Genomic DNA, 14,382 nt, shown 5'->3' with positions numbered 1-14,382 from the left:
CTCGCCTGTCTTTCATTTCGATTTCATACACTTTTCAAGGTAATCTCTTCGGTTTAGGATATTCTTCACTTGAGGTCTCCGATTTGATTAAGGCACGTAGCCCTTCTACTTTGTTTTATTTTTGACTGCTAGCAATTTAATAACGTGTTAAGTTAACTTTACGGCGCCGAATTTCCTGTTGGCATTTAGTATTAGTGTCAATGACAGTCGATTACAGTCTCAGATCAATTTGAGCTGAGGATTAGGCCGAGCGTAACATGTCATGTGATCATATGTATGCTGAGGCTAAGTTGATTATTGATAGTAGATAACGGTAGGTAATGTTTAATATAATTTATCTGTAAAATAAGTTTATAGCTTTTGAATATATTAGAAAAGATCATTTGACCAATCTGTTGACATTTTGGGCAAATTTCTCCAAATGAGTTTACCAATTTTAAATCCAGTGTTTTGTGAAACGTCCCGGAAAAAACTCAATGATATTTGAATTTACTACGTGTAATTTAGGTAATGGCAACCCCACTTCATATCAATAGTGTATAGTTTACACGAAGTAATTTTGTGTGTTATTGATATACCATTCGCGTGGGAAATTTGCGAAAATTTTCCGCACGCAACCCATCCCACGGTGAGCGTAATGGGTGTGAAAATGACTTTAATAACAGTATGAGGTGCATGAATTACTTTAGAAGTGGGGTGATCGCACTCATACGATGCATCTAATGCAATTGTTATTCTATCTACCATAGAAATTATTATTATATAAAACTTTACATAAAGTTAAGATTTGTGGTCGACTGTCAGCTTGACAAAAAATCACCTAGCGTCGATTTTTATAGTCTTAATTAATGCACTATTATGTATTATATGTAGATCATCATACTCTTAACAATGTGAGTTCTACGGCTGGGCACTCGCCTTTTCAAAGAACTCCGGTAGCCGATGGCACCGTGTGGTTTTAGTGGGTTTAAGCCCCACATAAACACAAACACAACACAACCCGTCCGGCTTCCCGTAGCCGGGTAAACGAAGGTCTTTCAACACGTTAAAAAAAGGATTCTTATCAGCGCATTTGATATCGGGAACGCATTTTTGAGTTACAAAGAGAAACTAGGAGGAGTTAATAGATATCAGGTATATACAACCGCAAAATATATAACAGCACTAGATGAAATTACTCTTTTTAATCCAAGCCAAGACTTTAATCAACATTCCTCCGCAAACAAATCTGCAAGAGCTCAGCAATAAATCATTTTTTTACGTTCTCTCTTCTGCTACTTTCTAATGCGATGCAGCAGTTACCTATTGTGTTGTCTTCTGACTAGTTATTGCTGATTTTGACGACTATTATTATATTTCTCATCTGCCACTGGTACTGCTAATGACTGAACACAATCAATTCTTTCTATTTCAATTTTGAAAGTACCCATATAAGTAGATGTAAGCAGGAGAGAATGAGGCTAATTAAATGTTAAAACAAATGTTAGATCGTGGCAAGAGGTGGAAAGAAGTAGTCTCTGCCTACCCCTCCGGGAAAGAGGCGTGATTTTATGTATGTATGTAACAAATGTTAGTGGAGATTAAATCTGTGCTAATTGATGTACCTATTTTTGATTGCTTTTGTAAGTGTTGACTAAGAATGTGATCCGCTTTGTGCAAGTTTGTTTCGCGAGGGATAAGATAGAATTAACGATAACGATAACTTATAAATGACCAAGAACACTAGAAAATGGTAGGACTTTAAGACACTTTGCATGGTCATATCTCTCGTTGGCTGTACCCGAGAGTCCGAGCGTTGACCCTAACCGGTAATTTCTAGACTGGTGAAAATTTACACTCTCATCTCATATTTACCAGAGCTTTCTAGGTACAATGAAATACTGCACATATTTTAAAGTCTTCAAAACCGTGGCTAGCTTATGGGTAAAGGAAAATTATTTTCTGTAAAGTGTTTAGTAGATGGTCGCAACATAGGTACACTAAAAAAATTATTCCTCTTTTGCATCTAAAATATCTAAGCGTTTCTTTACTTATTTCTAATGAATGCCGTTCTCACTTTTATAGCAACTGCTATAGCAAATGGGATCTTCGACTTTCATAACCTAACGTTTCGTGCCATTAGTGACAAATATCTTACCTGGGTTTGCCGGCGTCTTGCGTCGTTTCGCCGAAGCTCTCCTCACGACAGTCGTCACCAGCGAGTCCATTTCGCTCCCGGAGTCCCATTTGGACCACAGCGGGGCCAAACGGGGCCGGACCCGACTGTCGTCCTCCGTGTCCCTGTCACTACTTGTCGGTGGCAAGTTCGAATCGTCACTTTCCGGAGGAACGTCCACTTTCACTTCACGATTGAACACACCGATCACATTCACATCTTTGATCTCATCTGATCCCGTGAAGGGATGAGTTAGAGTTCTACGAATGTTGCTTTTGCGATGTTTCACTTTTGGTCCCTCTGAGATTCCCACTTTGCTGTCCTGTTTCCATTCGCCCCGGCATTTTAGATCGGAGGGTGATAAGGACTTCTTGCGGGAGTTACGTCGTTTGTTGCAGCGCTTCTGCCGACTCGAGTCGCGCGGTGCCTGCATCGTAACATTAGTAGGATCTGCAACAAGGAATAGTTCATGATTACTGCTTGTGGGGCGGTAAAATGTATCTATTAGGTCCCTCTATAAAAATAAAAGGAACCCTGGGAAATGGCATAGTAGGAGTTAAAAAAACTTTGGCCTTTGCTTTTTTAAATTTTCGTCTCTTCCTTAATTTCTTGAATTTTTAGACACGACATTTTCGATTACTTTAACACACTTTGTATAAAGAATCGTTATATATGCATTTTTACCTACAATACTGTGTTCAAATACAATTCCTGACAAAAGTACAAAAACAACGCAGCGATGCGCGCACGCTGACCCTGAATCCTATTGTGATGTTATCTCCACATCGCACTGCAGTTGCTACCTCACTACCTGTTGTTGATACTACATTTATATGCCGCTAATGCATATTTACACGTGATTTGATTAGATGGGACGTGTATGTCTTTCATGTGATACTTACATAATTCCTGTTTATTATTATAAAAAGCTTGCATGAAGACGAATGTGGATGAAGCGAAAGAAGTATGCAGAGATCGTGACGAGTGAGTGATGTAGTGTGATTTTATATACATACTTATTATTAACTTCTCTCTGGTATGGTACTTCGCTATCGGGGAAATTCCCAGAAATAAAAGTAGCCAATGGTACTCTTGAAAGTCTAATTAGATCTATACAAAATGTTATCGGAACAAGTTAAATACTTTGAAATTTATTCTTAACGAACAAATGAATGACCATGATTCTGTATAGGTAAATATACTACATTTTTTACACGAAACGTCTCCCGCCTGACTTGCGTTTATTTTTGCAGAGAACCAAACCTACATTTGATCATGATCATCACCATCATCACATGCAGTGTGAATAGTGAGTGCGTAAATCAGAAAAGATTAATTGGTACAGTCAACCGCATATCATCTTGGGTACCTTCCATTAAACTCTATGACGTGGCAATAGAAACAAATTTTCAGTGAATTTTGGTTAATTTGCTGTTGACCGTATATAGTCGTGATAGGATTTGAACCTTTACCTCACTATGCGCATATTTATTCTGGCACCTACGTTCTTATCCAACGGACCCAGTGCACCTTTAAGTTAAGATAACTTAGTACTCATATCAAATACTTAAACCAGTCACAACGGAAGTATGCGATTTCAAGCTACAACTTAGGTCAAATTACTTAGTTCTACTAGTGTGCTTACATGTCGTGAGAAAGATTTTATAAATTAATTAGGATAAAAAACAAAATTTTACTAAGTGGAGCCTAAATAATACCAAATTTATTATAAATTTAATCTGCTACTGAATAAAAATAAAGAATTAATTTATATATAATAGGTATATATTAACCACAGGTAATTATTTACTTAAAAGGAGATCCCGGTCACAAATATGATTTAAACTTAATAGTACAGAAATAAAGTTTATTATTATAACTTTATTATAATAGTGATACATGTGTCATTTCTGTAATAAATTTTATTGGTAACAAAAAAAAATATAGTAGATAATTAGTCATATTAACCAATTTAAAAAAATAGAGCATAATATTTACAAAATTATGCTGAAAAAATAAGTATCTACTCATTAAACTGAAGTTATAAACTAACGGGTTTTCTACAAATTAAGACTTTGTTATACAGCTGCAAATATATAAAAGTATACAAACTATTCTTTTTTAATTTTTATTACTATAAAATATACCTTTGCCATGAAACCGCAAACCGAGGAAATGCTATCAACACAGCATCACGTCATGATGGTAACTAATCCATAAAATAAACACACATTATCTAAAAATCACGACACACTGATAAGAAACTATTTTTTAAGATTAAAATACTGGCCCTATAGAATTTAATACGACGGCAAATACCGCGGTGCACGAATGCAGTTTAGTAAAAAAAAAAGTAAAGGTCGGTCTCCACGGTTGAAAGCGACGGAGACGTCTGCAGTCGACAGACTTGTTAACTGAACTGCCTTTATGATCCGCACTACATGAATAATACACAAAGAAAGGTTGATAAAAGTTTGCATAAAGATATTCGTTTACCTTGATAACGTAACTGTTAAGTCATGCATTCTTGTATGGCAATTACATTCTAACATTATGGTAAGTAAATTAAACAAAAATACCCGTGTTAATATTTGATATCGCATGATGATCAAATTTTATGTATGTACTTCCGACAGAGTATATTTTTTTAATAAATATAAACTTTTGCATAAAACAAAATTCAGTATCATCTGTATTTCATGACCAGAAAATAAAGAAAGTGGAAGAATTATCTGGAGATGTGAATTTCCACGTATCAATCACTTAACCAATTTTGTTGCAGTATGATTAATTTCTTGCTAATTTTAAAATAAAACAAAAGAAGAAGGAAGAATATTTTTTTCAATAATAAATCTTATTGCAAAAGGATCAATTTATATAAACCGTATGTAATCGTAAAAAGCGTGAAAGTAAAACTTTTTGTGATACAATTAAATAAATTAGAACTAGGTTGAATGGGTCATGATTTTGAATCACGACTAGAGTCAAAAGGCACGCCTAAGTACTCGTAATTACAAGTTTTGTTTTATTTATTTTGATCTGATTTAAATAAATAAAACGAGTGAGTGGAGAGAATTATATTAAGAATTTTAAGTACATATTACGTATGACCACTTGTACACACTTTACATAGAGTACCTATTCTAAATGTATTGTCTGTTGTTTGGAAGAGACTATTATAGTAAGTTTAGATACAATAATTGCTAGTGATTTTATTCTCTAGTGGCATTTGAGTGTCTACGCCGTCTACAAGGAAAATATGGCCTAATTCTGAAGTTTTTCTGTTGGAGAATAATTTCGATTCTTATGCTAATAAACTTAAGCTTTTAAACAACCCTGCATTAAATATTGATGAATGAGGGTGAAGCAAAAGAAGTATACAAAGATCGCTGCAGAAAAGAGTGAGATGATATGTATGTATGTTTTTTATTCCTGGACAACCTGATCAAAATCTCGTTGCTGATGCATGAAGAACACACAATTCTTTCCAAATCAGCTTATTCTGTGTAATTAACTGATAATGTACAAAGTCAGCGAATAAAGTCTTTTATTATGTTTTTTATTCAAATACGCATAAACTAACAAATCGTTCAACATGATTGCTTGGATGTTGAAATCTTTGGTCAATAATAACATTGACCAGAACATCGCAGTCGTAAGACTAATCGTTACTATCGTTTATGAGGATCTGTCGCAAGCGCAAGTCAAAATAACAACACAGTAGAGAAGAATGTTTTAAGAGATAATGTTGTTGTGCTGTGCGGTTCCCGAGTACGAGCACGTTTACGAGTACTTTATTGTGCCTTAGAAAAGGAATACTCAATCTCTTTGCCGTGAATTTCGTAAAGGGTTAGGATTCCCCGCAAAGGTTGAGGAGGTCAGGCAGGAATCGCTTCTGGGAAACCCTGTAATACATGATTCTGGATCATTGTCAAAAGGTGTACCCCTGGCTCTTCTCCAGAGAGAGTGAGAGAGAGTCTGTCTGTTCGCAATCTAAACTCGAAAACTACTGGACGAATTTCATATTCTGTAATCTCCGTATTTTGTTCAAGTGCAATTTAGGCCAGCGCCCGATGCGTTTTAAATGGAAAACGATTTAACTTATCAAGATGCGTATCTTTTCTTACCAGTAGCCGTGGCTCCATTGAAATAGTTAAAAGATAAATATCTATCTATTACTAAACGTGTGGACGACACCGCAAATTTCTCAACGGTCTATCGGTGAAGACTTGAACAAAATACTCAATTAGTTAGAAAATAAAAAGGTGCACTGTTTATGGTATTTATATTCATAGTTTATTTGCATCGCTATCTCATTTTAGCAGGTTCCTAGATGTGTCGTGTCCTGCCGCTTTGTTCATGAAAGTTGAGAAGGTATATTAAGGACAGAGGTAAAAAGACGTAAGAAAGAACTCAAATCCTAGTCTTAACATTCCTACATATTTCACGTCTCTATCCCTTACGACGAAGACTGAACCAACAGTTGTTTTTTTGCTACAAGACGAGTCTTTTTATAATGGTTGTTGAAAACAGGAATTGAGCTTAGGACCTGCAGAGCCGAGATTTGACGTCACAAGAAATAAAGTATTTTCATTCGTCTTAAATATTTTAAGATAACACGAACTACCTAAAAAGGAATAAATTTCGAAGGCTTTGCTTTATTACAGGAAATGAAATTAAATGTCAATACGGTATGTAGTATGTATGTATGTACATGTTTCACGGACTATCTGTTTCTTTGATAAGTTTATCTAAATTGCATAGGTCTATTAGTTTAGAGTTTATTCATTAGAAAAAAAAGTACCTTTATAAAAAACCCTACATATCTTTTTAGTTTCTCAAATGACAGACAGCGTTGACAGTTAAACTATAACTCTTATAATACCTTAACACATTCCTCTTCTAAAACAAAGACCTTCTCTGCAAAGACGTTGAATAGGCTTGCAGTACAGTTAGATCTATAAAAGCAGTGTTAGTAAGGCAAGATCGCCTTCCCATAACAACTGAGGGCTCAGGTTTCCCAGGCTAAGACAATGGAAGCTATCGTATTATGCATTCGTATGACATGCTATCTACAGTGTCATTTTCTTAAGACACTTAATTTCGTTGAGAGAAAGGTGGGAATTTGTATGACCTTATATTAATTAGGTACTGAATGCATGCTGTGCTGGCACTGGCAGGTACTGGCAGTCTATTATGTAGAACTACATAGTTATAATACATACATAAAATCACGTCTATATGCCTTGCGGGGTGGACAGAGCCAACAGTCTTGAAAAGACTGATAGGCCACTTTCAGCTGTTAACTACCTATAGGTAATTTGAATGTTTTTGTAAATTTTACTTTTGCAATAAGTTATACCTATAATATAATTACACTAACAATTTTAGGTATTGACGCAAGATTTTAGCGTCTCCAAACGCCTCAGCGCGTGAGCATTTAGGAAAAAATTATGTAAGCACTGCTACAAATAATGCGCTCAATTTACAAAGGATAATAAATATCTATCTAAGGACCTAATGACTCAGATTGTGCAAGCCCAAAATAAAGTTCGGAACCTTTGTAATGGGAAACCAAGTCAATGATACTCGTTCTTATACTCATTATTTTTACCTTCAACTTAAGCTGTTGAATATTTTATTCTTTATGATACTTCATACTAGTATATATACAGTACGGCCAGTTAACCAGGAATGTGCAAAAAACAAGAAAATACCCGTACATTGAACTGTCACAGTTCTTATAACATACTTGAGATGTAATGGTAGTTATTACTTTTATTACCACCTAGGTGCCTATCCCGCTCACTAAACGTAGCGACAATATTGCGTGATTGTCTAGCCTTGTCAAGCTGAATCTACGACAGAGATCTAGTTTTAATAAATAACGGAAATTTGGGATTGATGAATCATTTTTTAGTTTAATTCCCAACTACAACAAAAATCTGCACCCACAAGAAAAAAAAAATCATCAGACGCGACTCCCGCAGAGATAATAAAATTTATGAAAAAGTAATGTAAAAAGAATATGAAATTATCATCATTATTATGAAGGAGAAATAAAGATGCCCTGACAGCTCTTTATTGCTAAGATATAAAAAATTGAATTAAGGTTTTTTATATCTTAGCAATAAAATTTATCTTAGGTAATTGACGAATGACTCAAAAACGGAATATATTTAAACCTATGGTATTAACATCACAAATAGTATAAAGCAGTTTATAAATAAGGCGGCATTTAAACAAGTTAGCACAAAGAACCAGTCAATTAGCAATGGAAATGTATGGACAGTTTCAAGTCTTCATCTAACGTGTTTTTCCCTATAAAGCAATGTAATTCCGCCCTTGGCAGGTTTTGCATAAGAGAACGTGTTGAGAGTGCATACCTCGTAATGTTTTTTACAACTTGTTTAACCAAGATTTGAGAGGATATCCGAATTGTGTAAGAGGAACTTGTGTTTTTAGATTCATTTAAGATTAATGTAGTAGTAAGACAACATTTTGTCTAACTCAAAGTTTTTTTTTGGCCGACACACAGTCGCTAAAATTTATTTTATGAAATCATTATAAAAGCAATATTTTTTTTTTTGTTATGAAATCTTTATAGGTTTCATTAGGTCCTGTCTGATAAATTGTTAAAATGTTCCAATTATTTTACGACATGCAAGTCATTAATATGCTGTTGTCTGTATTTCTTGTGATGTAATACATGTGTCGTGTGGTTCCCGGCACCGACAGAAAAGAAAAGGACCACTCAATCACTTTCCCATGGATGTCGTAGAAGGCGACTAAGCGACTTAGATTTTTTTTCTCGATTCTTATTTTAGGCGACGGGCTAGAAACCTGTCACTATATGAATCTAAATTCTATCATTTAGCCAAACAGCTGACCGTGGTCTAACAGTCTTTTCAAGATTGTTGACTCTGTCTACCCCGCATGTGATGAAGACATATTTTATGTTCTAATACTGTATGTATTTAAAATTTCTGATTATTTGATATTATTTAGCCTTACCTAGGCTAAATGATATCAAATTGAAAAAGTGTGAAAGGCTTTGCACGATGCGATTCTCCGAATACCAATATATATAGTATTTATACTTTAATTCTAGGGCTTTAATTTTTTGAAAATTCGTACAGTTGGAAATCGCAGGAAAAAACAATGACCAAGTCTTAGTAATGTGACCAAGTCGAAGTTAAGCATACATGCTTATGTATGTAGGTGCTTATCTCTAAACGATGACTTTCCTAGTAAAAACATTTATGTTAAGAGGTTGACTCTTACTTAAGAAAGTTAAGTAAATTATTTCCGCAGTATATTTAGTTAAACATGATTTATGGATGAAGGCTCACAAGTAGCGGCTATGCGCATTCTTTGTACAATGAAGTATAAAAAATTTTTTTTACAGAATTTCTCAATAGCAAAAGGTCAGGTCAAGAGTACCCTGCGGCGGCATGCGTATTGGCCGGCACCCCACCATGGGACATGGACGCAAAAACTCAGGCGGAGGTTTATTGGGAGCGGGCGAGAAGACGAGCTCTCGGGGAAAGGCCCGCCCCAAGAGAAGTGAGAGGGGCCCGTCAGTTGGTCGTAGACAGGTTGAAAGAGCGGTGGCGAGATGAGCTAGAAAACTCCCCGTATGGTATACGTACCATCGGGGCGCTCCTCCCATCGCTCGAAGAATGGATGGATAGAAAGTACGGCCAACTGACGTACAGAATGACGCAGGTGATGACCGGACACGGGTGCTTCGGTCATTACCTGCATACAATAGGCAGAGAGCCAAGCCCGGTCTGCCACGAGTGTGGGGAGCCGGACGACACGGCTCAACACACCCTGGCAGAATGTGAGAGGTGGGCCACAGAAAGGGTGGCCCTAGCAGTGGCCCTGGGCGACCGCGATCTCTCGCTGCACTGCATCGTCAATAAGATGCTGGGCAGCGAGAGATGCTGGGACGCGATGTCCTGCTTCTGCGAGACGGTAATGTCGCAGAAGGAGACCGCTGAGAGGGAGCGTGAAGCGAGAGCTGAAGCGCTCCCATGCCGGCGAGGACGAAGAGGCAGACGGCGGGCGCAATACGCCCGCCGTTTACCCTAATCGCGCCGTAAGGCGAAACCGGGGGGCGTCGTGGTAGAATGCTTGCGATCCCACGACGCCCCCAACAACGGCTGGTGCGGAAACGCCGTAGGAGGTTTTAGTGGGTAGTCTGGGCCGATTAGCGAGGTCAAGAGTACCCGAAACAGACGAGAGTTATGAATGAGGGGATGAAGCGAAAAAAGTTTGTAGGGATCGTTATTATTTCCATCAAATCTAGGGATACTATATATATATATATATATGTCATATATGTATATTGCAAAAGATTGTGCAATGAAGTTGATAATTGTAAATGTTCTGATAGTAGAGCACGGCACTAAAAACTGGATTTAAACCGGCCTGACAGTGTCTTTCACCGTGATAAATGTCCGTTTACGTGTAATTCGTCAAGACCAACCTACAGAAATAACTAGGAGATATATGGTAAAACCTAGATAGAATTAGGAAACCTGTGGCTTAAAATGTTCTTGCATATTATATTTAGTTCAAATTATGAAAATATTTTTGTCCTTGGGTTAGCTGCAGTAGAAATTGTCAAGCTTTAATAACGACACCTACCCCCGTAGCTTTCTATCGCGCGACAAACTATCGCTGTCCCGTTTCACGTCATTATAAATAGCGAAACGGCGATAGATTTTCGGCTACGGGAGTTCTTCTTCCTCTAGACTACTATTTGAGGTCGCCCTTCCTCTCCATGCCGGTCAATCTTGAGCTGTCCTGCCATCTAAGTGGGCTCCTTAAGGTCTTTTTGACAGTCGTTAATCAATAGCTCTTTTAATGATACTTTCTCTCCCCCATCAAATTTTGGTAATAATGTCAAATTTCTACATTATCCATGATTTTTGCGTTGGTAGCCGAGTAACCTTTTTTATATTTAAATTAGTAAAATATGGCTTTCCATTCATTATAGCTATCCGATAAACGACAGACAGAAGCTTTTAACCAGCATACACTACATATAAAAAATCAAAATACAGACTCCGATGTGAGAAAGCGCGCTTCATGAAATCGTATCACGCCTGACAAGCAAAAGAAACGTGGTAAAAATTAATGCTTGGTTTAATAATTTGAAGTAATTGTAGTGCCAATTATTCGGCATTGAGTGAACGAGGTGTGAAAAACCTGACAATGGACTATAGGCGCATTGTAGGAGGTTCTTGTTTCAATCAAAGATACTTTTTGTAATTAAGCATCGCCTTTGAGCTAAAACTTAGAAACGAATTTCTTTAGTGTTTGAAGATTTAGTATTTAGCGGAAGAGGTACAATAAGAGTTTGGCCCCTTCAATGCTCGATCTTCTTTCTGACTTTTTAGGTGAATATTAAGAATTATACCTACTAGCAGAAAAATAACTCACCAAATAAAGTAAATCCAACTATTTAGTAATGTAAAATCATTTTAATCTGGTTGGTAGTTGTAAGTTATAAATTTCTGCTCATCTTAATGTTTTAGATTTACTTAATAATTCTTTAGATTATTGATTAAGACTGCTTTGGAAGCGTTTAGAATGTTTCTACACGCCTTAGTTTTTTCACACACATTCATTTGTAGATGATACATTAGACATCTATAAAATTTTGCCAGAGTAAGCACATACATATATCCTGTCTTAAAAAAAACTGAAGGTGCCTTTTAATAAACGTGCAAGATTCTAATGAACCAGGAAGTATGGCTATACTTACTGGTACCAAGTAGGTGCCATGATTTGAGTAATCATTAAAAAGAACCCATTCAATTTGAATAATTAATAATTACATTGTATTGTAGCCTTGCTTTGCGGAGAGAGGTGACAGAACAATGGAGTGTGGGCAATAGATTTGATATAGGAGACTTCATGTGTGGCGGTATATTATAAAATTATATGCAAACATGACTAAATAGAATTTTGGAATGAAACAGATTTGGTGTGATAATAAGTACCTGCACCCAATGCAAATACATCTGAAATAACGCCAGAGATTACATTATCGGTTTTTTAACTTTTTACCAAAAAGCTGATCAAGTCAATTGCTATTTTACATGGCAATGCACTTGATCACGTCGCTGCGAGCAATCGATGTACAGGGATACACAATTTATTGTTATTGTAATTGATAGTTTTTATTTTAGTAACTTTATGTGAAGGACTATAGATAGATGCCCTGGTTTATTTTTTACTTTATCATTTCAAAATGTTCTTTATGATGCCATTCCACATATGATTATCACCTATTAGAAATGTAAGTTTGTAAGGCTTGTGTGTAGTTTCGTTTCACAACTCTTGTTCAGAATGTTTGATCAGATGCGGAGTAGTTTGTATTTGTTTGATAACACATACTACGTCTAGAATTTTAATCATTTCTTCAAGTATGTAATTTAATGTAATTACATTACATTATTTATATTAACCTCGAATAGATGATATAATTTTATAATTCCTACTTTCCTTTAAATACTAATATGAGCTTCACTTACTTCTATTGCTTTGAAAAACGGCATGTTTAAATTTAATGCTTTAATAACTTTTTTGGCGTTACACAGAAAAACAAGACAAAAATTAACATAAAAATAAAGAATCCAATATTACATTGTCTTCTAAACATTCTTAAATGTTTATGTATTCCTCTTAACCTACTTGAATATCTTAAATAACATACTTAAATAAAATTTTAATACATTTAAAAGCAGTCTCTTTAAAAAATAAAGGTAGTTATGCAATATTTATAAATGCTGTTTCATTATATTTTATATCAAGAGTAGGAATTAAAAATAGGAATTGTTAACAATGTTTTTTTTTTCAAATGTGAACATGACAGTAATATGTTTTTTTAGAACTGTGAAACCATATTAACATCAACTTATTTGGCGGTCAAAAAATATCAAGATAACTTATTGTGAAATGACATATACTCGTAAGAGCGAACGCCTACGTTCACACGCCGTCTGAGATTGACGATATCTTCAAGTGGCACCACTTAAGAAATTTATTGATTTTTTTTAACCTTTTAAACCAACTAAAATGGATTCATTCGTATATAAGTACCATGCTTTCCTTGTTTAATAAGAGGTAAAGGTGTTACAACCTTTTGGTCTAACAAGTCCACACCAACCCACACCTATTATTGAATGGACCATGATACGGACTGATAAATTACTTATGATAATGAAAAATATTTCCTACGAACATCAATACAATATATGAAATACTTGAGGAGTCCACTGGAGTCTAAAGAAATAAATGGAAAATTGCTGAACAGATTTCAATGTTTTCGAAATACGAGACCGATCACCCAGCCAATGTGACACGGGGAAAGAAATTACTTGACACCCTCTTTAGGCTGCTCTTAGATTAGACAATGTGCCTTGGAACCGTTGGACCTTTAGCTATGAAGAACGCGATAGAATCCATAACAAGAAGAAGAGCGTAAAAAAACTTTTATCCATATCCGTCAAAATATTAAAAAAAAAACTAGCTTAGAACAGAGTCATTTTGAAACGGTCCAAGCAGGTCACGTATTGGAAGAGAATGGATGTACTTGTACGAGTAGAACCTTCGAATATCACCGTTTTATTAATATCATAATCGTAACAGTTATCACACTACCATTTTAACGTCGAACTATTAATCGAAGGTTAAATTGCATTCATATTTTTTGTTGCTTTTAAATGTATTAAAATCATCATTGATGCTATTTGTTTCTTAAATTACCGTAACTTTAAATAGCGACAGATAATTTACATGCGCATATAATAACGTTTATATCCCTTGCGGTGAAGACAGAGCCAACAGTCTTTAAAACACTGAAAGGCTACGTTCAAATCAATCGTTGTCGCCTACAACAAGAATCCCAATTTATCAGCTTTTTCCATATTCACCCTTTACTACATCCATGAGAAAGTTATGGAGTAGTCCTATTTTAAAGTGCTGGCAACCAATCGGCAGTCCTGGGAACCACACGGCACAATTTAACAAGCAGATATTTATTAGTTCAATATTATTTTGTAATATTCATTACAGTAGTACTTAGGGCTAGTAACAACATTCGTCCATTTGCTAACTAAGAGAAAGTGAAACCGTTCTCCCTTGAACCAATACGTCGTGAAAGGAATACAAGCATTTGTACTTGACTTACAATATCATTTATAAGATAG

At 35.7% G+C, this 14,382-nt stretch overlaps 1 protein-coding gene across 2 annotated transcripts in view; it reads right to left on the bottom strand.

The window, feature by feature from the left end:
• LOC106134708 (uncharacterized) overlaps positions 1-14,382 on the bottom strand; it is a 72,445-nt gene that overhangs the window by 43,437 nt on the left and 14,626 nt on the right. Inside the window, exons 1-2 of one of the 2 annotated variants that reach the window (XM_060945961.1) lie at positions 4,303-4,559; positions 2,138-2,605 (exon numbers count right to left, since the gene is read on the bottom strand). In XM_060945961.1, the coding sequence (XP_060801944.1) occupies positions 2,138-2,588 (451 nt within the window). In that variant the 5' untranslated portion in view covers positions 2,589-2,605; positions 4,303-4,559. Of the gene's footprint in view, positions 1-2,137; positions 2,606-4,302; positions 4,560-14,382 lie in introns of those variants that run through there. The other variant, XM_060945960.1, reaches the window with a different exon arrangement.

The sequence above is a fragment of the Amyelois transitella genome, chromosome 9 (assembly GCF_032362555.1).
Source record: "Amyelois transitella isolate CPQ chromosome 9, ilAmyTran1.1, whole genome shotgun sequence".
NCBI classification, from domain to species: domain Eukaryota; kingdom Metazoa; phylum Arthropoda; class Insecta; order Lepidoptera; family Pyralidae; genus Amyelois; species Amyelois transitella.
The sequence above is the reverse complement of the archived record's forward strand: the minus strand, read 5'-3'. Positions and strand labels throughout refer to the sequence as shown.